Genomic DNA, 23796 nt, shown 5'->3' on the forward strand with positions numbered 1-23796 from the left:
ATTCTGCAGGTGCAGCCCTGGATGGCTGCCCGGGTGAGGGGGCTTCAGGATTGTGCTGCCCTACTCTCCATCCCGCTCTTGTCTTGGGCCATCTCTGCGACTGGGGCTGCCGTGCTCCCAGCTTTATGTCCGAATTCCCCAATAAGCCCTGGCTTGTGAATCCTGCTGAGCACTCCTGGTGCTCAGATAGGTTCTTACTTCCCACCTCATTTCCCATGAGCCACTGTTCTGGCCCAGCCACCTGCCTGAATGTCACCACTGGCCTCTTCTCTGGACTTCAGTTTTCTCATCTTAAAATGGGTTTAGAATAATAATCACAGCACAAGTCTACATACTTCAGGTGTATTTCTCAAGTACTCCTCTCAACAACTAGTAATTATTGGTATCCTCAGTTTGCAGACAAGGAAATGGGCACACGTGAGCTGAGGCTCAAAGTCCCACAGCTAGTTTTGGAGGCACAGTCCTGGATCATGGTAATTCTCAGTTCCTGGCACATAATGAAAGAAAAAGTGAAAGTTGTTCAGTCATGTCTGACTCTTTGCAACCTCATGGACTATACAGTTCAGGGAATTCTCCAGGCCAGAATACCGAGTGTGTAGCTGGTCCCTTCTCCAGGGGATCTTAAATTCCAGGGCTTGAACCCAGGTCTCCCGCATTGCAGGCAGATTCTTTACCAGCTGAGCCACCAGGAAAGCCAGGGCACATAATAGGTGCTCACTAATATTGGCCACTGGCATAAAGCATAGTGGGTAAGATTACAGACTTTCCTGGATTCAGATCCTGTTTCATCACTTCTGAGCTGTGTGATTTTCGATCACCAGAGTCTCAGTTTCCTTATCTACCAAATGAGAATGACAACGGGACCCTAAACGGCAGAGCTGTTGAGAAGATTCAGGACATTAATAATATGAAGCCCTCAGTGCCTTCCATGGAAGGTAAGAGGTATGTAACACATGCTTGCTGTTGTATTGTTCTTTTCATCGTCATGGAAAGCCCTGGTGCTACTGTCCCCCAAAGCTGCCACCTCCTTCCAGCCCGCCTGGCAGACTGCGCTCCTACTGCCTGTCTTCCACCTCTCTCTGCCAGGCGTAGCTGCCATCTTGGTGGGTTTACAGGTTTAAGCCTTTTCTGGAGAGGTCCTCCCGCCTCTGGCTCCTGTTCTCACTCCATCCATCCGTACCTGCCAGAGGACACAACCTCTCTGGGAGGGTCCCTCACTCCCCAGGACGTCCAAGCCTGCCAGGGACACAAGGCATCCTGCTGGGTCTTCCCTAAGTCTGCCAGGCTGCTGCCCCATCTGCTCTCAGCCACACAGTCTTGCCCCAAAGGCTCAAACTCTTTCTATCTGGATGCAAGATTTACAAGACATCCCGGGGAAGTTGCTTTAGAGGCGGTTAGCTGCAAAGCAGTCTCAGAGAGAGTATTATGGCCCGAATCCTGTCGCTGCGGCAAGGCCCTGATATAAAGAGTTGCCAGAGAGCTCAAATCCAGTGTTCTTGGATAACCTGAAGGGAAGGGATGGGGTGGGAGCTTCACAAGGGCGGGGAGATACGTGTACCTATGGCGGATTCATGTTGATATATGGCAGAAACCAACACAATATTGTAAAGCAATTATTGTCCTTTTTTTCTTTTTTTTAAGGATTGCCAGGGAGATAACAATAGAGTTTGAACATGAAGTACAAAGGTAGAAATGAAAGGATGGAGTTGTGCCTGCCAGCCTCTCAAGCCAGGAGCCCTGCTGGAAATGAATTCACTTTCTCTGCTGACCCTGGCCAAGACTGAGCCTGGCGGTGCACGGGCTCATACTTATTACTTCACAGACGAGGAAACTAAGGCTCTGAAAGGCTGAATGATTTGCCAAAGTTCCCTAGTTTTTTACACAAGGGCTTGTCCCAAAGCCCTTCTCCCTGGGGACAAAGGAGAAGGGCTCGGCATGGGGCAAGACAGTGAATCTGGGTCAGCCCAAGGGGTTAAGACCAGCTCAGGGCTGCCTGGCTGACCTTCAGAGCATCGACTCTAAGCTTCAGTCTGGGTGCTGCTAGCTTCCTACTGGGCTCAGTTCGCTGAGTGCAGCCTGGAGGCCTGGCTGAGCAGGGGCAGGGACCGGGGAAGCATTCTCTCAGCGATAGTGGGTTAGTCGTTTAGGTGAAATGTTAAATAACTAGTCACTTGTCCACTGCAGTCCCAAGTTATCCCACTTCAGAAAAACACCAAACTCTAATCACAGAGGTTTTACTTTATTTTTTTCAGTGGAAGCATCCCTGGCCTCTACCCACGGGCTGGGCTTCCCAGGTGATGTAGTGGTAAAGAACCCGCCTGCCAATGCAAGAGACATGAGAGACATGGGTTTGATCCCTAGGTCGGGAAGATCCCCTGGAGGTGAGCATGGCAACCCATTCCAGTATTCTTGCCTGGAGAATCCCATGGACAGAGGAGACTGGCGGGCTACAGTCCATGGGGTCTCAGAGGTTTTACCTTGTATTTTTCAATGGACACATCCCTGGCCTCTACCCACCAGATGCCAGTAAGCCCTCACACCCAGTGGTGACAACCAAATACATTCCCAGATATTGTCAAATGTCTCCTGGGGGCGGGGTGTCAAAAGAACTGAACATTTACTGAGCCTCGACTTCTGTGCACCAACGACGGTCCAAGGAGGGTCAAGACGTTTTGTTGGATTATTTGTGTAAAGTTTTAAAACCTGAAGTACAGTTGATTTACAATGCTGTGTTAGTTTTTGCTGTACAGCAAACCATTCAGATTTATATATTCTTTTCCAGACTCTTTTCCATTATAGTTTTTTACAAGATTCTGAATATAGTTCCCTGTGCTAGATAGTAGGATCTTGTTGTTGTTTGTCTGTTTTATATACAGTAGTTTGTATCTGCTAATCCCAAACTCCTAATTACCTCTACATCTGTGCTGCCCACGATGACAGCCACTGAGCCACACGTGGTTATGGAGCACTTGAAATGTGTCTAGGATGATAGAGGAACTGAATTTTAAAATTTGTCTCCATGAATTTAAATTTTAACACTGGAACACTGTAAAGTATGTTTACTTGTTAAACACAATGTTTATCTTTTTAGGATTAGATTTCATTTTTAACTGCTTAAAGTTTAGCATCTGAATTGCAAAGTGCAGTAAGTGTAAAATTCACACCAGATTTCAAAGGCTTAGTGCTAAAAAAAAAAAAGTAACATATCTTTTATTAATAATTTTAAAATATTGATTACATGTTAAAATGATAATACTTTGTAGACACTGGGTTAGTTAAAATACATTAAAGTGAATGTCACCTGTTAATTTTTACTTTAACAAATAATTTTAATTTTTTAATAGGCTATGTTATTTATTTAGGTCATGCCCTGAGGCATATGGGATCTTCGTTCCCTGACTAGGGATTGAACCTGTGTCCCCTGCAGTGGAAGTGTGGTCTTAACCACTGGATCCCTAGGGAAGTCCCCATTTTTTACTTTTTAAAAATCTGACTCTAGAAAATTTCAAAGTACATATGTAACTGAGATCTGCATCTCTTGAACACAGTGTAATTCTGGAGGTTTTCAACAGGAGGGTGCTTTTGTCCCCAGGGGATATTTGATTGTGTCTGGCAATAAACTTGGTTGTGCTACTTGGGTAATCAAGTGCTCCTGGCATCTAACGAGTAGAGACCAGGGATTTGCTAAACATCCTACAATGCACAGAACAGCCTCCCACAACCAAGAACTACCTTTCCCCAAATGTCGCTAGTGCTGAGGTTGAGAAACCCTACCCTAGAGCGTGAATCCCTTGAAGCAAAGTCCAGTAAGTTAGACCTGAAGAGCGAGTGGAAGCCGTCACACACAGTTCTCACCGTGAACTCTGGCCAGGGGTGTCGGTATCCCTGCTCTGCCCCATGAAGCAAATGGAGCCCAGAGAAGAACAATGCCCAGATCCCCGGGGCAGAAAGTGGCCGAGCTGAGCCCTGCACTCACTCTGAAGGCCAGCCTGTCTCCCACTCCACAAACAGGTGCCACAGACCTCTGAGCTGGTGCTGATGTGAAGAGGCTGCTTTTGTTTACAGTCTAACGTTCCCATCACTCAGACCTGGTCGGTTATTATTCACATCAGCCGTTATTGCTACCAGGGGATGAGCATTAACAAAAACTCCCTTTGAAAGGGACAGCCTGCTCCAAAAGAAACACTCTTGGACACCTCACCCATCAAATGAAACCGAGAAAGGCATGGAAATAAATGGAAAGCAATGAAATAAACCTGTCAGAGAGGGAGCATTCAGATGTCTCAGGAGGCAAGAGGTAAAACAAATGTGCCTGATACGGGGTTGGCGCTGTTTAAAGAAAACATTACGGGACTGCTGACTTGAAAAGGGCCCGGAGAACAATGGCCCGGCGGAAAGGGAGCTGCCCTCAAGCCCGGGAGAAGTGCTGTTTCGTGGTAAGTTGGGTGTGGGCACGTGGTAGGAGCCACTCTCCTTTCACTAGCACCAGGCATCTGTCCGCAACTGCCACCTCCCTCAGGGCAAGAGTGAGACTCGCCAAAAACAGGATGTGAGAGGGGACTGACATTTGACGAAGGCCGAGAGAGCAGGGTACTCTGGAGAGTCACCGAACGTAATCTTGAATATGACTCTGCAGGAGGTATGACAATCGGTTTTGCAAGTTAAACAAGGCTGTGCAACTTGCTTAAGGTCACATAACTAGGGAGTGGCTGAGATGACATTCTGGGGGTGTTGATGGTGACACATTGGGCTGTGGGTTGACGGCAGACACAGAGGTGGGGACAGGAGTTGGCTGTCATGAGTGCGGTGGAGGCTCTGCCCAGATCTCTTTTCCTGGGCTGGTGCACCAATCTCCAGCTGCTTAAGATGGAGGTGCTGGCTGCTAAGGTACCCCCTTCCCTGCAGACTGCCATCAGGCCAAGGGAAGTCGCCCCCCAACCCCCACCAGGACACAGGCAGTGGCTGACTGACACAGCAGCACAGATGCTGGCCCCTGCCATGGAGTAGGGGCACCCCTGTGATACAGTCCACACTCCAGAGCCCCTGTGGGCTCAGCTGACACAGCCTCCACATCCTCCGTTGGCTTCTTGCCCTGCCCTCACCTTCTTTCTTCTGAGAATACTCATCAATGACTAATCTGCACAAGAATCCCCCATCTTAGGCTCTGTCCAGGGAAACTCAGCCTAAGACAATCACCAACAGCAGAGTTTCTGAGCCTGGGAAGCGGGTAAACAGAAGTGGACCATGGGCTCCTGGATGGCTGGATTCTTGTCATCTCTGCCTCATATATTCCCCTTCCCACCATGACAAACTGACCAGCCAGGGACTAGTAGAGAGGAAGCCACTGTCTTGGCAACAACTTGGAGAGAGGTGCCAGGTAAAAGATCTGAAATCTCCAAAGAAACCTTGGTCGACCAGACAGCGCCCCTGCAGTAGAGCTCTCTCTGTTGGGAGGGTCTCTTCTGTGTCTGGGGCCCCATGATGGGCATTAGCCTCTGATAGGCTCTGCATCATGATCTCTGAAGAGTTCATATGAAATGAGAGTGAACTATCATGAGTTAGAGGGAAAAGGCTGGTATTTACTTCAAACAAATATCTACTCTAGACTGGGGTGTTCCCATAGCGGCCTTTTTCACATTTACTATCTTATTTTTTCTCAGGATACAGTTCCAGAAGCCTGTGTGTGCAAACTCTATAAGAAAATGGTGCTCCCCAAAACGGAAGCATTATTATTCTAACTTAACAGATAGGAGGGGTGGGACTCATCATACTCAAGTGACTTGTCCAAGACAAATAGCAGACAGGGAGTCATAGCCAGATCTATTCATTTCCTAAGCACAGACATGTTAAGCCAATTCTCCCCCAACCTCAGATCATAGCTCAGTTATCTCTTCTCCTGGGAATCATCCCCCAAACTTGAGGTGTACTTGTTGGTTTATTTTGAATACCACACGGCTCTTCTTTGTAGCAAGACTCACACTTGCCATTGTATACGCATTTGTGTAGTTTTTATTTTTTTTGTGGTGGTGGGGGGGATTAATGGTTCTTTCCCCTCCCGCAAAGGCACAGGAATATGCTTTCTTTTGTTCACCACTGAATACCTCAATGCCTAGAACAGTGCCTGGCACACAGTAGGTACTTTGTAAGCATTAGTAGAATGGGTGAATGGATGAGTTAGATAGATGGATGGACGGATGGATGGAGGTAGGGATGGAAGGATGGGGAGGGGGCAGGGGGATGGCTGGGTGGGTAGATGCATGGGTTGGGTGGATGGGCTGCCAGTTCCTCTCTGGTGCACCTAGCTTGGAGGGACCATTGAGCATGGGCTGCTCTTTACTCCCTTCCCCCCTCCCCAGCCCAGGGCTCTGGTGATCACCTGTGGTGAGGAGGCAGAGTGGAGTCCCCGGGGTCACCTGGGCGCTGCCCATTGGTGCTGACCACAAGGAAGCCAGTCCCCAGGCAGCATGCAGAAGAGAAGGAGAGAAAGAAACACACATGAACACGTGTGGCATGGTGAGCAAAACTGTAATTCTTGTGGCTCTGAAGAGCTCACACTAAACAGCAAAAGAACATCATGATCTAACAAAACAGGGCCTGAAATAGATCTTTAGAAATGAAACAAGGATACGAGTCCCCATTTGTCAAGCACCCACAACATGCCAGGGACTCTGCCAGGTACCTCACATACAATGTTTCTAAGACTTAGAACAACCCAGAAAGGTCAGCGTTATTATAAATGTGCCATCACCTTTCCACCCAGACACCTTCTCCCCACCTTCTCAGTAAACGGTGCCACTATCCATGTGGCTATGCCATCTACAAACCTGGGGTCATCCTTTCTCTCTCCTTTCTACTGACCTCCAACTTCTGATCACTTGCCATGCCTTATTAACTTTACTCTAGAAAAGGTTTTGAAGTTTTCCCCTTGCCACCAACTCAAGCCAGGCTCCTGTTTCACTTGGGTTACTGAAGCAGCCCCCTTGCTGGACTTCCTGCCTCCAGTCCTGTTTCCTTTCAGACTATTCTCCATCCTTCAGCTGAAATGCACCAGTGACCCTGTTGTGCTCCAGGTAAACCTCAAATCCCTTAACCCAGTTCCTGCCCCTCCAGGCTCTCCCCACTCCCACTCAAGCACAGTAAACTCTGCCTCAAACACAGTAAACTCCTTTTCATCATCAACCGTGCCCCCTGCCCCACCTTTTTGTCAGGAGGCCTTACCTAGGAGGCTCACTTGGTGTGGAAATACCCACTTTCTGCCTCTTCACCTGGATGAAGACTGTTCATCCTCCAAGTGTCAGCTCAGAACTCCTCTCTGGGAGTTTCACTGTACAAGGGTCAGAAGCCCCTCCTCTGTCTCCCCTAACACCCTGGTTGTCCCTTCTCCAAGCAATAGCCTCGCTGTACTTTAAGTGGCTGCCTCCCCTGCAATTCTGAGTCTCCTGCAATTCTGAAGGCAGTCACTGGCTCATTTCTAGTGTCCTGGTGTGACTTTGCACTGGAGCTAGCACATAGTAGGCACTCAGTGACTATGTCGAATAAATGAATGGAGGAAGGAAGGATCGATCAGACAGTTGATATAACTTGCTGAAGGTCACAGGACTCTGAACTGGCAGAGGCAGTACTCTGGTTTGTATGACTTTAATGTTTTGTCCTTTTAAATTCACTTTTTGCTTCTCTAAAGAATATGCTACAAAAAGGAAGAAGGTGTCCTACGCTTGGTCAAAGGCTGCACATATTTCTCTAGTGATCCATCAACAAGACTGTATAAAGTTCTTACGCAAAATGGAGAGAGGGGCAGGACATCCCAGACCGACTGATAAACAGGAAATACATAACTTCACAAATCTGCACAAATGGCAAACTTTACCAACAACTGTGAAATACTACAAAATATAACCACCAGTCAACAGAAATGATAATATATGTATACCTATAGCTGATTCACTTTGTGGTACAGCAGAAACTAATCCCACATGGTAGAGCAACTATATTCCAATAAAAATTAAAAAAAATAAAATAGTAATCAGGATATCCCTCCCTCAAAGGTTTGGGAAACTTCACCATTCTCAAACCATATTCTAAGTCCAAATTCAGAAAACGAAAGCTGGTAGGCCAAATCTGGCCACCCACTGTTTTCTGTGTGTTCAATGGCTAAGAATAGTTTTTACATTTTTTAATGGCTGGGGTGGGGGGTGGGAAATAAAAGAGGAGCAATGTATTATGACACATGAAAGTTACATAGAAATGAAATTTCAGTGTCTATAAATAAAGTTTTATTGGAACACGGCCATGCTCATTTTACATGTATTATCTATGGCTGCTTTTGTGCCACCATGACAAAGATGAGTAGTGTGACAGGGACCATATGGCCTGAAAAACTGAATGTAATTATCCAGCCTTTTGCAAAAAAGTTTGCCAACTCCTGTTTTAAGTGGATATTTTTATTACATTCCCCCCCACAACCTTCTGAGGTGGGTAAGACAAAGACTGTTGGCCTGACGTCAGAAAAAGAAACAGAAGGCTGAGAGAAAAGGTGATTCACACGCTCCTCTCTGGCCTCTCCGAGCAGCTTCCTACCTGTTCTTCCCTGTATCTATTCTTGTCTTTGCCTCAGTCTCCCTTTTCTGACCCATTTTCTAAGCCGTAATAGGGTGGCCTTTGTGACAAAGGCAGCCCTCTAAGCTCCACCCACAGCTCCCACTATCTCGAGACAATCACAGTTCCGCGATACGCCATGGGGCTGATGCAGAGTCCTCGATGTCCTGGCCGTGCTCAGCCCTCTAGCCCCCACTCTCACCGCTCCCAGCCTCCTCTGTTCACACTGGCATTCTAGCCATGGTTCCTTTGCCTCGTCCCATTCAAGCTCAATGGCTACCTCTCTCACCACTAGTCATCTGCATGTACCACTTGCTCAGCTCAGAAGGCTTCCATGTCTCACTGCTAGCCTTGTTCCATACGGTAACTGCTACTCCTATTTCAAAGCTTCGTCTCAGTGACTACCTACCTGGGAACCCACACCCTACACTGCCTTATATTTCTCTTCTCTTCTGTTTCTTCTTCTCTTATGTGCTTCCACCATGTCCTGGTTTTACCTTCACCATAGCCCTTATCTTGGTGGATTGACAGAGTTACTACTGGTTGGCTCTCCCACTAGTTACTACTTGTTGAGTGCTTGTTATTAGCCAGGCATGGCTCTGACGCACTAAGTCCATTAGCTCATTAAATTCTTAATTAGACCAATGAAGTTAGTGGTGTTACTGTCATTATTTCATAGATGGGGAAACCGAGACACGCAGCAGTTAAGTACCTTTTCCAGTCTAGAGTCAAAGACTGTTCAAATCTCAAGTTCTTAACCTCTATGGGATGAGGGACCACATATCAATATTAAGTGGCACTCAAAACTAAATGGATAAATGATATTCTAGCTTCAGTTCAGTTCAGTTCAGTCGCTCAGTCATGTCTGACTCTTTGCAACCCTATGAACTGCAGCACGCCAGGCCTCCCTGTCCATCACCTACTCTTGGAGTCCACCCAAACCCGACTATCGAGTTGGTGATGCCATCCAACCATCTCATCCTCTGTCATCCCCTTCTCCTCCTGCCCTCAATCTTTCCCAGCATCAGGGTCTTTTCAAATGAGTCAGCTCTTCACATCAGGTGGCCAAAGTATTGGAGTTCCAGCTTTAACATCAGTCCTTCCAATGAACACCCAGGACTGGTCTCCTTTAGGATGGACTGGTTAGATCTCCTTGCAGTCCAAGGGACTCAAAAGACTTCTGCAACACCACAGTTCAAAAGCATCAATTCTTCTGTGCTCAGCTTTCTTTATAGTCCACCTCTCACATCCATACATGACCACTGGAAAAACCACAGCCTTGACTACATGGACCTTTGGTGGCAAAGCAATATCTTTGCTTTTTAATATGCTGTCTAGGTTGGTCATAACTTTCCTTCCAAGGAGTAAGTGTGTTTTAATTTCATGGCTGCAATCACCATCTGCAGTGATTTTGGAGCCCAAAAACATAAAGTGAGCCACTGTTTCCCCATCTATTTACCACGAAGTGATGGGACCGAATGCCATGATCTTAGTTTTCTGAATGTTGAGCTTTAAGCCAACTTTTTCACTCTCCTCTTTCACTTTCATCAAGAGGTTCTTTAGTTCTTCTTCACTTTCTGCCATAAGGATGGTGTCATCTGCGTATCTGAAGTTGTTGATATTTCTCCCAGCAATCTTGATTCCAACCTGTGCTTCTTCCAACCCAGCATTTTTCATGATGAATTCTGCATATAAGTTAAATAATGCTATGGTAAGTCACTTAAGTTGTGTCCAACTCTGTGCGACCCCATAGATGGCAGCCCACCGGGCTCCCCCGTGCCTGGGATTCTCCAGGCAAGAACACTGGAGTGGGCTGCCATTTCCTTCTCCAATGAATGAAAGTGAAAAGTGAAAGTGAAGTTGCTCAGTCGTGTCTGACTCTTAGCAACCCCATGGACTGCAGCCTAATAGGTTCCTCCGTCCATGGGATTTTCCAAGCAAGAGTACTGGAGTGGGGTGCCACTGCCTTCTCTGATAAGTTGAATAAGCAGGGTGACAATATACAGCCGTGACATACTCCTTTCCTGATTTGGAACCAGTCTGTTGTTCCATGTCCAGTTCTAACTGTTGCTTCCTGACCTGCATACAGATATGTCAGGAGGCAGGTCAGGTGGTCTAGTATTCCCATCTCTTCCAGAATTTTCCACAGTTTATTGTGATCCACAGAGTCAAAGGCTTTGGCATAGTCAATAAAGCAGAAATAGATGTTTTTCTGGAACTGTCTTGCTTTTTTGATGATCCAGTGGATGTTGGCAATTTGGTCTCTGGTTCCTCTGCCTTTTCTAAAACCCGCTTGTACATCTGGAATTTCATGGTTCATGTATTGCTGAAGCCTGGTTTGGAGAATTTTAAGCATTACTTTACTAGCGTGTGAGATGAGTGCAATTGTGTGGTAGTTTGAGTATTCTTTGGCATTGCCTTTATTTGGGATTGGAATGAAAACTGACCTTTTCCAGTCCTGTGGCCACTGCTGAGCTGTCCAAATTTGCTGGCATATTGAGTGTAGCACTTTCACAGCATCATCTTTCAGGATTTGAAATAGCTCAACTGGGATTCCATCACCTCCACTAGCTTTCTTCGTAGTGATGCTTCCTAAGGCCCACTTGACTTCACACTCCACGATGTCTGCCTCTAGGTGAGTGTATTTTTCATTTACTAGCTGTGTCACTTGGAAAATCATACACATTTCTCAGTTTCAATATCTTTACCTATAAAATGGGGGTGAAAAAAATATTGTATTTGGTCAAAAAGTTTGTTCAGGTTTTCTGTACAATGTTATGGAAAAACTTGAACAAACTTTTCAGCTAATCCAAGATCTCATGAAGTTCTTTCAAGGATTAAGTGAAAAACAGTTAAAGCCTTAGTTTGGTTGGCAGACCCAAAGGAACCTCCCTACCCTATGATCCAAGGCTATAACTGCCTAGTGGGAATGCTCAGGTTTCCCTGGTGGCTCGGAGGGTAGAGCATCTGCCTGCAATGCAGGAGACCCGGGTTCAATCTCTGGGTCGGGAAGATCCCCTGGAGAAGGAAATGGCAACCCACTCCAGTATCCTTGCCTGGAGAATCTCATGGCCAGAGGAGCCTTGTGGGCTACAGTCCACTGAGTTGCAAAGAGTTGGACACAACTGAGTGACTTCACTTTCACTTTTTAGTGGGAATGTGCAGCTACAAGGGGTAGGAACAGAAGTATATCTGGATACTGGGATGGGACAAGGTTTTCCCAGTGGGTGGAGTAGCAGAGGTGATGGATCATTGGTTGTGGCAGGACACAAAAGGAAGAACAATAGGAAAAGGAGTCATGTATTTAGCACTAGAGATAACTGGTATTTACTGGTGCTGCTCCATTTACCCTTAGGCATATGAAAGAATCTCAGTCACCATGAAAGTCGAAGAGACATGAGTCATTTCCAAGAGAGGTATTTAAGATCCAGGTTACCATCTCCATATTTATTCTTCCCCCTCTGAGGCCACTAATATTCTAGATGACATGACAACAAAGAAACCTTTGTGGCATTAAGCTACTGAGATTAAGGTATTCAGTTGTTGTTGCAGCAAAGCCTAGCCTATCCTGACTAATCCAGCAGAACAAAAGACAGAAGTCCCTTGCTTTCTCCTCTATCATCTGGTCCCCCTACGGTATGGCATTTTTGCTGGAAGATTCACAAAACTTCTATCTTTACAGTTTCCAGGGCTTGTTCATATGTACACATGCCGGCCATTAACAAAAACACTGAGACCATGTAAAGAAGGAGGAGGTCTGAATACTGAGTGCCTCAGACTTCCTTTCTCATTATTTTGTCTTCTAAAGCAATGGATGTCAAGTGGAAAGAGATGCTGATGGGATAAAGATGGCACTGGAACAGATCAACTTGAAAATAAATTAATTTTTTGATTTATTAGCTTCAATACACTGTGGAAGTAAATAAAGTAGAGGGCTCCTCGAGGCACCTCACCTTCTGCTCCAGATCCCAGGACTTAGCTTGGATACCACTGAAGACAGGCCAAAGACCCACCATACCCTAAAGGTTCTACCATCAGCTATTACTGGAAAAGAGGCATGGGAAGTGTTTAACAAATAGGAGACAGAAGACCCTAACGGTGGCGATTAGAATCTCACCCAGTCTGTATTATGGACAGGATTCAAAATGGTGCCACGGAAATACCATGAGCTTTGGCATTACACCTGAGTGGCAATTCTGAGGGACCTTAAGTTCCTCACTTAATCCATTTGAGCTTACACAGCTTCATTCCTTAAGTCAGGATAATAATGATGACCACTGTTCATTTAGTGTGTACTATATGACAAGATTTATTTACTTCTACCATTGCACTGCAGACTCGAGTGAACGCACAGCCCTCTCTGACTTGCATTTAACAGGTGGTTAATTTTTGCTAACACCCACAACAATCCATTGAAGAACCATCAGAGAAAGCTCTAATGGAACTTAATTCTTTTGTATTTCTAGTCCTCATCTCTAGCGTCGCCACATTTTCCCCCTTATTTGAGCACCCTGTGATTCTGAGTTCCCCCTGAAATTGCTGGGCCGATGACAAGAGGGGGAAAAGTGCCAGAGTCAAAAGTCAGCAAGTGCACGAGGGAAATCTTACACTCAGTCAATGCAAGAACATTATTGCTATGCAGGATCTGACCCCAACACAATGGCCTGTAGATGAAGAGGTCAAGTGCTCAGAGCCAAGGCCCGCATCATTCCTGTCTGCTCTCAGTTTCCGCATTCTGAATCCAGCCTGAGTCTGATTCGTATGAGAAGCGACTCTGGTTCAGGTTTTGGTTTTCCTTCTTGGGGAAGAGCAGAAAAAGGACATATGCTTAGTAGCTGGGTCTCCCGGTCTCAAAGAAGACCCAGAAGAAGGAAGAAAGGAAGCTCAAACTGGATCATCTATGATGTTCTTGACCTTTTATGCACATTATCCCAAGTAATCAGGGGGAAGAACTAATGATCTTAGGCCTAAAAGTGACTCCTGGAGGCTGTGACCTGTCCAAGGTCAAAGAGGTAAATTTTGGAGTGGGATTTGAATCCAGGTGTCTCTGATTCGGCATTATTTCAAGCAAGTTCTTGAGGAAGCTTTATATAAAACAGAACCTTCCATACAGAAGGATCAACAGGGGTGGGGAGGGCAGGTCGGGGGTATTTCCTAGCTGATAGTAGACAATACCTACTTCTTGTTTGGCTTCTCACATCACCTGTGGCAGGTTATTCTTGTAGCTAAAAAAGCCACGGACATATCACTCCCCTCGTGGGCCCCAGTCTTAGCATCTGTGAAATGAGGACATCTCACTGGAGAATGGCTATTTATTGTCCCTGCAGGGGCAAGAATCCATTAGGAAGATGGGAGAAAAGGCTGGATGAAATGTTCTACCTCAGGCTTAGGCATTATAAAAAGAAGCCACATTTACAAAAGACTATCACCCCCGCCTCCTGTTGCCCTGGGACAATAGTTTTAGTCCATCATCATCACCCCCACGAAGCAGAAAGGGACTATCTGTGACACTGGCCCCTTATCTCATGCTTCATTATCCTGGAGTTCGGCTTTCAGCACCTACTCTGAGGGGGTTGTTTTAATGGGATCGTTAGAGAGTGTTTACCAGATTAAAACTGTGACTTTCTTCTGCAAAAGCAACTCGGCAAATGGCTTTATGGGTTTCCGGATTTATTTTGTCTCAATGACTCGGCTCAGTTTGCAAATCAAATCAAAGCTGATTTTTCTAACTGCCACTTGGGCGCACCCAGCGGGAGTCTGCGGAGCCAGCTGCACTGCCTTGAAGGCTGGCGCCTGAGTGGGGAGAGAGGTTGCCTGCTGGCAGCCACAGAGGTTCCCATGGGAAGACAGCGGACAAGCAAGGGCTTGATGGAACCCAATCAGAGCAGGGGGAACAAGTCCGAGGAGGCCAAGTTTATTTTCTGGAAGGAGAAAAGGCAGATTTATGTGGCCCCCAAAGACTGAATGGAAGAAATAAGAGGGAGCCAGTTTGGACCCCTGATATTGAGGCTCCCTGGAACTGAAATGTCCAGTGGTGGGAAATACTCCCTGGGGGAGTAGTGAGGTGTTTGTCATTATAGGTATCCAAGCAGAGCCTGCTTGGTCTTTGCATTAGTGGGGGTTGTAGGTCATGCAGCTGATCCCTACCTCTACCGCTGTTACTCCTATCTCCAGAGACTTGTGCAAGGGGCACCACCTCCTCTGGAGCTACCTAAGAGTCTTCCTGAGGGGAAGGTGAGGGTAAAGGAAGGAAATACCAAGGACTGATTGTGATGGGGTAGGAAGCAGAAATTCTCACCTCAAAGCAGAACAACTTGGGAGAAATTTACACTCCACTGGGGATCTAGCCTAGACTTAACTGTCTGACAGCAGACTCTCACTGAGCCTTCTCCCTCTCGCTTTTACACATTTCCTCTAAGAGCCCTCCCTCAATACACCCCAGGCACCCAAAACCCTGCCTCAGGCTCTGCTTCTAGGGAATCTGCCTTAAGACACTCCCATTCTTCATCTGCTCACTGAAAAATTCCTCTTCCCCACTACGGGCTGAACTCCTGCTCTTATTCCTCTCAATCTGCAGTCAAAGTTAGTAACAGCCAACCCCTGGCAGGAGTGGCCGAGAGGAGCTACCCCACGTCCAAGGAGCGGCGGCTGCATGGGCGCAGGAGGGCCGAGAGGAGCTACTCCACATTCAAGGTCAGGAGGGGCGGCCGTGAGGAGATACCCCTCGTCCAAGGTAAGGAGCAGCAGCTGCGCTTTGCTGGAGCAGCCGTAAAGAGATACCCCATGTCGAAGGTAAGAGAAACCCAAGTAAGATGGTAGGTGCTGCAAGAGGGCATCAGAGGGCAGACACACTGAAACCATATTCACAGAAAACTAGTCAATCTGATCACACGGACCACAGCCTTGTCTAACTCAATGAAACTATGCCATGCCCGTGGGGCCACCCAAGACGGGCGGGTCATAGTGGAGAGGTCTGACAGAATGTGGTCCACTGGAGAAGGGAATGGCAAACCACTTCAGTAGTCTTGCCTTGAGAACCCCATGAACAGTATGAAAAGGCAAAATGATAGGATACTGAAAGAGGAACTCCCCAGGTCAGTAGGTGCCCAATATGCTACTGGAGATCAGTAGAGAAATAACTCCAGAAAGAATGAAGGGATGGAGCCAAAGCAAAAACAATACCCAGTTGTGGATGTGACTGGTGATAGAAGCAAGGTCCGATGCTGTAAAGAGCGATATTGCATAGGAACCCGGAATGTCAGGTCCATGAATCAAGGCAAATTGGAAGTGGTCAAACAGGACATGGCAAGAGTGACCATGGACATTCTAGGAATCAGCGAACTAAAAAGGACTGGAATGGGTGAATTTAACTCAGTTCAGTTCAGTCACTCGGTTGTGTCCGACTCTGCGACCCCATGAATCGCAGCACGCCAGGCCTCCCTGTCCATCACCATCTCCAAGAATTTAACTCAGATGATCATTATATCTACTACTGTGGGCAGGATTCCCTTAGGAGAAATGGAGTAGCCGTAATGGTCAACAAAAGAGTACAAAATGCAGTACTGGATGCAATCTCAAAAACGACGGAATGATCTCTGTTCGTTGCCAAGGCAAACCATTCAATATCACAGTAATCCAAGTCTATGCCCTAACCAATAATGCTGAAGAAGCTGAAGTGAAACGGTTCTATGAAGACCTACAAGACCTTTTAGAACTAACACCCAAAAAAGATGTCCTTTTCATTATAGGGGACTGGAATGCAAAAGTAGGAAGTCAAGAAACTCCTGGACTAACAAGCAAATTTGGCCTTGGAATATGGAATGAAGCAGGGCAAAGGCTAATAGAGTTTTGCCAAGAGAATGCACTGGTCATAACAAACACCCTCTTCCAACAACACAAGAGCGGACTATACACATGGGTATCACCAGATGGTCAACACCAAAATCAGATTGATTATATTCTTTGCAGCCAAAGACAGAGAAGCTCTATACAGTCAGCAAAAACAAGACCAGGAGCTGACTGCAGCTCAGACCATGAACTCCTTATTGCCAAATTCAGACTTAAATTGAAGAAAGTAGGGAAACCACTAGACAATTCAGGTATGACCTAAATCAAATCCCTTATGATTATACAGTGGAAATGAGAAATAGATTTAAGGGACTAGATCTGATAGAGTGCTTGATGAGCTATGGAATGAGGTTTGTGACACTGTACAGGAGACAGGGATCAAGACCATCCCCATGGAAAAGAAATGCAAAAAAGCAAAATGGCTGTCTGAGGAGGCCTTACAAATAGCTGTGAAAAGAAGAGAAGTGAAAAGCAAAGGAGAAAAGGAAAGATATAAGCATCTGAATGCAGAGTTCCAAAGAATAGCAAGGAGAGATAAGAAGGCCTTCCTCAGCGATCAATGCAAAGAAATAGAGGAAAACAACAGAATGGGAAAGACTAGAGATCTCCTCATGAAAATCAGAGATACCAAGGGAACATTTCATGCAAAGATGGGCTCAATAAAGGACAGAAATGGTATGGACCTAACAGAAGCAGAAGATATTAAGAAGAGGTAGCAAGAATACACAGAAGAACTGTACAAAAAACATCTTCACGACCCAGATAATCACAATGGTGTGATCACTGACCTAGAGCCAGACATCCTGGAATGTGAAGTCAAGTGGGCCTTAGAAAGCATCACTATGAACAAAACTAGTAGAGTTGATGGAATTCCAGTTGAGCTATTTCAAATCCTGAAAGATGATGCTGTGAAAGTGCTGCACTCAATATGCCAGCAAAGTTGGAAAACTCAGCAAAACTTGGAAAAGGTCAGTTTTCATGCCAATCCCAAAGAAAGGCAATGCCAAAGAATGCTCAAACTACCGCACAATTGCACTCATCTCACATGCTAGTAAAGTAATGCTCAAAATTCTCCAAGCCAGGCTTCAGCAATATGTGAACCGTGAACTTCCTGATGTTCAAGCGGGTTTTAGAAAAGGCAGAGGAACCAGAGATCAAATTGCCAACATCTGCTGGATCATGGAAGAAGCAAGAGAGTTCCAGAAAAACATCTATTTCTGCTTTATTGATTATGCCCAAGCCTTTGACAGTGTGGATCACAATAAACTGTGGAAAATTCTGAAAGAGATGGGAATACCACACCACCTGACCTGCCTCTTGAGAAACCTGTATGCAGGTCAGGAATCAACAGTTAGAACTGGACATGGAACAACAGACAAGTTCCAAATCGGGAAAGGAGTACATCAAGGCTGTGTATGGTCACCCTGCTTATTTAACTTACATGTAGTGTACATCATGAGAAATGCTGGGCTGGAAGAAGCACAAGCTGGAATCAAGATTGCCGGGAGAAATATCAATAACCTCAGATATGCAGATGATACCACCCTTATGGCAGAAAGTGAAGAGGAACTAAAAAGCCTCTTGGTGAAAGTGAAAGAGGAGAGTGAAAAAGTTGGCTTAAAGCTCAACATTCAGAAAACGAAGATCATGGCATCTGGTCCCATCACTTCATAGTAAATAGATGTGCAAACAGTGGAAACAGTGGCTGACTTTATTTTTTGGGATCCAAAATCACTGCAGATGGTGACTGCAGCCATGAAATTAAAACACTTACTCCTTGGAAGGAAAGTTATGACCAACCTAGACAGCATATTCAAAAGCAGAGACATTACTTTGCCAACAAAGGTCCATCTAGTCAAGGCTATGGTTTTTCCAGTGGTCATGTTTGGGTGTGAGAGTTGGACTGTGAAGAAAGCTGAGCGCCGAAGAATTGATGCTTTTGAACTGTGGTATTGGAGAAGACTCTTGAGAGTCCCTTGGACTGCAAGGAGATCCAACCAGTCCATTCTAAAGGAGATCAGTCCTGGGTGTTCATTGGAAGGACTGATGCTAAAGCTGAAACTCCAATACTTTGGCCACCTCATTCGAAGAGCTGACTCATTGGAAAAGCCCCTGATGCTAGGAGGGATTGGGGGCAGGAGGAGAAGGGGACGACAGAGGATGAGATGGCTGGATGGCACCACTGACTCGATGGACATAAGTTTGAGTAAATTCTGGGAGTTGGTGATGGACAGGGAGCCTGGTGTGCTGCGATTCATGGGGTCGCAAAGAGTCGGACACGACTGAGCGAAACTGAACTGAACCCGGTGCTGAGGAACAAGGTAAAGAAGAATGTGAATATGTGTACACAGGTTCTTCACCCCATCAGTGAAAAAGACTGCCTTCCAGGCTTTTGAGATGAACCTGTCCTAATCCTAGCATTAAATCTAGCAGCTCATACAAACTTCCACCCCAGCGTTCCTTAGCAGCACCTTAAGCTGGAGGTTCTGCCCCAGCTCTATAAATAAATACTGACCCCTGGTGGTGTGTGGATCCACCCAACAGACTCTTTGTAAACAGAGGGGACTTGGTTCTCCCAGGGAGTCTGGGCCAAGAGTGTGGCTCCTCTCACAATCATTCAGCTAGCTTCTCAAATGCCACCCTCACGCTGGATATGACTCAGTTCCCAGGGGTGGCTGAGAAGGAGTGGGAACGGGACCGGGGGGCACAAAGTATCTCACATGCACCCACTCTAGAGGAGTAATCCCCAGGGCTGCCCCAGGGCTTTAGCTCTGCCGCTGCCTGTCCTCACTCAGTACACCTCACTTCTCTTTAGGGGCACTGATCACAGTCACAACCCCACCGCAGTCTCTCACAATCATTCACTTCATGTCTGCTTCCACACTAGACTGTGAGCCTCCTGAGGACAGGAAGCAAGACTGCTGGTTCACTGAAAATCCCCAGTTCCTTACAAGGTACCTGGCTCCCAGGTGCACTGTGAGTGAGCTAACCACGAGAGACATAATGGTCATCAATCATGATTTTCTAAGAATTTCCAAAACAATTTACAGTAAATAAAAATCCATTTATATGTATGTTATCATTCGGTCCTCATAACAAACTGAGATTTTGGTGTGCTGGGGCTGGCTTGCATTAGCTTGCTGCAGAAGAAATGTTGCTGAACATTCATAACATTCTTATAAGCCAGCTGCTGTTAAGCTATCAATAACTTGATATTGGATTTGTGGGGATATTTACACCCTAGAAATGGACAAAGACTACAAATAAAAGACTTTTCCAAAGAGCAGGTTTATCAGCAAACCACAGGCAGTAATTACGTTCAAAAATTTTCTGTGAATGGGTAGATTATGTTGTTGCTCAGTCACTAAGGTGTGTCTAACTCTTGGCAACCCCATGGACTGCAGCACGCCAGGCCTCCCTGTCCTCCACTATCTCCCAGAGTTTGCTCAAACTCATGTCCACTGTGTCAATGATGCCATCCAACCATCTCATTCTCTGTCACCCCCTTCTCCTCCTGCCCTCAATCTTTCCCAGCATCGGGGTCTTTTCCAATGAGTCAGCACTTCATATCAGATGGCCAAAGTATTGGAGCTTCAGCTTTAGCATCAATCCTTCCAATGAATGGGTAGATGGGGATCACTTCATTTTATTTTTTAATTTTTTGACCACCCTCTGTGCCAAACAGGATCTTAGTTCCCCAACCAGGGATTGAACGTGTGCCCCCTGCATCGGGAACACAGCGTCTTAACCACTGGACTGCCAGGGAATCCTGGGATTACTTTAAATAGGGTGCTTCTGAGTTTCGGAAGAGGGAGTATGACCCTCAGGATCTCTGAGTCTTGCTGCAGTGAGATTCTGACCAAATGCATTCCCTCATCTCAGTAGGTATTGTTCGAGAGTCAACGATATGCCAGGAACTTCCTGCCACGGCCAAATGTGACTGGGAAATCAGTTGCAAGGACCAAGCAGTTCCTCATCAGAGCTCCCCTCAACAGCAGCAGGGCTGGCACCTACCCCAGGAGGCCTGGCCCTGCCCAGGACCTGATGCTCCACCACCACGTGGGTTCTGGGAAGGGCCCTCTGCCACAGACCCAGTGTCTGGTTTGTGGGGGTGGCCCTCTACATTTACCCCCTGCCCTGGGATCCTTTCATAGATTAAGCAGCTCCTCTGTTTGAGGAAGCCTTGCTTTGCTTCTGCAGAAACCCGGAGCCACATCTGGACCTCAGCCTGCACCTGGGGCCCTCTTTGGCAGGGCCAGTTCCTGCACAGCCCCCAAGACTGCTGGGATCCCACTGAATGGTGAGCAGTGAAAGGCTTCAATGGGAACCATGTGGACGCTGCCCCTAACTGCATGGGGCCCGTTATGGCTTGAACTGAGTTCTCCTCAGATTCATATGTCAATGTCCTAACCTTAGACTGTGACCTTATTTGGTAAACGGGGTCCCTGTAGAGGTGATTAGCTGAGTTAGGATGAGGTCATACTGGAGTAAGGTGGACCCTCAATCCAATATGATCAGCGTCCATAGAAAAGGGGAAAATTTGGACAGACACGCAGGGGAAGAGCACCATGAGAAGATGAAGGCAGAGATGAGGTGAGGCATCTACAAGCCAGAGAGCACCAATGACGGCCAGCAATCCCCCAGAAGCTGGAGAAAAGGCATGAAACAGACTCTGCCTCACACCCTCCAAGGAGCCAACTCTGCTGACACCTCAATCTTGGATTTCTAGCATTCACAAGTGTGAGACAATAAATTATGCTTTGTTTAAGCCACTTAGTTTGTGAACTCTGCAGTCGCTGAAAACTAACACAGGTCCCCGGCTTTGAAGACCTCCCGGCTGGCAGTGCTTCATTAGAGCTTGGGTGACGAACAGTGACATTACAGACAGACAAGGGTTAGAGGTGCACACTAGAGCCAGGGATTCTATCTAATATTGATAGAAGATGCCCTGGGCTTCTGGTCAGGTCAGAATGACCCCAAACAGCTCAGGCTGTTCCATTCTGAGTAGCAGCCCTCCCAGTTCCATGGGACTCACACAGCCGACCACAGACACTGTCTGGAGTCACTGGGGTCAGGGACAGGACATCAGCAAGTTGCTTTATCACCAGAGCACTGGCCTCAAGCCTGCCCGTGTGACCACACTCCAGAGACTGGCTGCCCGCTGGCAGACCCATGAGGAAAATGCCACAATGACAAAGAGGTGGAGGAGCTCTGAGGGAGACAGTGGGCCATGGAATCTGTCACTGGAATTTGTTACACCCTTAATGCCTGCAAGGTTCCCACCATCATACTTTCCTCTGTTAAAAAGAAGAGCATTTTTGGCAAACCTATAAAGAGGGAAATTTGATTGACAACATCAGGAAAGGGATGGGTCAAATATTGAAGCCTGGACTTAGTTCCTTGATACACAGTCCCCATGGGCAGGGTATGAGTTCAGATAGGGTTCTCGTTCAGCTGACCCTGGATGCTCCAAGGGGACAGAGCAGACACTGATCAAATATAGCTTTCCTTCGCTTTGCCTTTTCTCTGCATCACCAAGCATCCTGCTTATTTATCTGATGTGATGCTGAGAAAGAATCACTCCTTGACCTGAGGGAGACTGGCATTCTGCTCACTATCCTACTGCCAAGAGGTGCTAGAGCCCGCTTCTCTGGTTGGGGCAATGGCCCTGGAAAACAAAGGCATGGAATCCTGGAATCCACGTCTGACTCCTGACTCCTCTGAGCCCTGCCTGGGCATGGCCAGCTGGGTATTCACACTCACGAATGCATTCCCATCCTTTCCCCTGCCACACCTGGCACATGCACACAACACACTCCACTAAAGGAAGGTTGTATCCTAAACATCAAACAAGAAGAGAAATCCTCATGCTAAGAAGAAGTAGACAACTCTTGCTCTAGTTCTTTAAAGCTCACATGAATCTCGCAGATCAGCAATGGAACCTGGAGAAACATGGCATGGTGTATTGTCTATGTACATGGAGAGTGGGTCCTGAAATTGCCAAGAACATATGCTTTTAATTCCTCTCTCTCAGGGCTTCCTTGGTGGCTCAGTGGTAAAGAATCCGCTTGCCAATGGAGGAGACATGGGTTCAATCCCTGATCCAGAAAGATCCCACATGCTGTGGAACAACTAAATCTGTGCGTCACAACCATGGAGCCTGTGCTCTGGAGCCCAGGAACCGCAGCTATTGAGACTGTGCACAGACCTGGCTCATGCTCTGCAAGAAGAGAAGCCACCATAATGAGAGGCCCACATGCTGCAACTAGAGAAAAGACCCCACTCACTACAACTAGAAAAAAGCCCGTGTGGCAGTGAAGACCCAGCACAGCCAAAAATAAATAACTAAATAACATTCTCACTCAGAGTCCCCACAGATACCTTTTGCCTGTCTGATCACGTGTTCTCAATTCCCAGTTCACATCCTACAATTCAACAAACTCCCTTTTAGGAGGGCTTTCTGTCCCAGGGGATGGTCCTTAGAACCCCCTCTGCCCCCGCAGGGGACGGCACTGCCATCAGCCCTCCCGTGTCCAGGCATCAGAAGCTCGCAGGGAGCCATGGAGCTTACTATCACAGGGGAGGCTTCTCTGTAAGTTTCCTGCCCACTCTAGGGGGTTGCTGCAGATACCGAGCTGTCCGGCCCGAGATCACAGCTCTAGTGCTAGCCCAGAGATAAGGGTCTTCTTTCTAGACGATCTGTTTTCTTCAGAGGAAAACTCTGCTGAGGCCCATAATTTGTGCCCCTTTTGTTTTCAGGCCATCAATTCTCCTTGCCTCACAAGCAGTATTTTATCTCTTTCTGTCCAGAAGCCTGAGCTCCCGAGAGAGAACACATTAGGGACATGCTGACCTCTCCTGACTTCTGGGAGAGCAGAGTGAGTTCTTATCACAGTGAGCCCTGATTGCTTGTCTTCTTCCTCCTGCATCTTCCCTTTGCTGTCTACAAACTGACGTGACTTTCTTCAAAGTTATAAAACTAATGGGTGATAGGTCTTGGTGCATATTCTGTCAAATAACCATTAAATATTCCTGTCTCTCTCCCCTGTTTTCTGCTGTGTGTGCTTGTGTGTATGCATTGACATATGTATATACATACTTGAGCCATTGTCTTTGTCTATAGTTTATGCCTATCATTACATATCTACTTATATCTTTTCATTGCTGTGGAAGTCACCTATGAAACCATATATGCTCTCAATAAATGCAGGGACTAGAATGAGTTGCCCAGTTTTGGTGTGTTTATACAGGGAGGATAGCTGTTAAAAATATCAGTTCTATAACAAAAAAGATAAACCTGATTTCTAACCATTCAACCTTGTAATAGGTTAAATGATAACAAACCATTCATTG

General features: G+C 46.6%; 1 protein-coding gene across 5 annotated transcripts in view; it reads right to left on the reverse strand.

Moving 5' to 3' along the window:
• Positions 1 to 23796, reverse strand: part of PTPRT (protein tyrosine phosphatase receptor type T) — a 594083-nt gene that overhangs the window by 191817 nt on the left and 378470 nt on the right. For 4 of the 5 annotated variants that reach the window (XM_061437619.1, XM_061437621.1, XM_061437620.1 and 1 more), the window contains exon 8: positions 6377 to 6433. The exons of the other annotated variant lie outside the window; for it this stretch is intronic. In XM_061437619.1, the coding sequence (XP_061293603.1) occupies positions 6377 to 6433 (57 nt within the window). The remainder of the gene's footprint in view (positions 1 to 6376; positions 6434 to 23796) is intronic. 5 annotated transcript variants of the gene reach the window in all.

The sequence above is a fragment of the Bos javanicus genome, chromosome 13 (assembly GCF_032452875.1).
Source record: "Bos javanicus breed banteng chromosome 13, ARS-OSU_banteng_1.0, whole genome shotgun sequence".
Classification (NCBI taxonomy): Eukaryota; Metazoa; Chordata; class Mammalia; order Artiodactyla; family Bovidae; genus Bos; species Bos javanicus.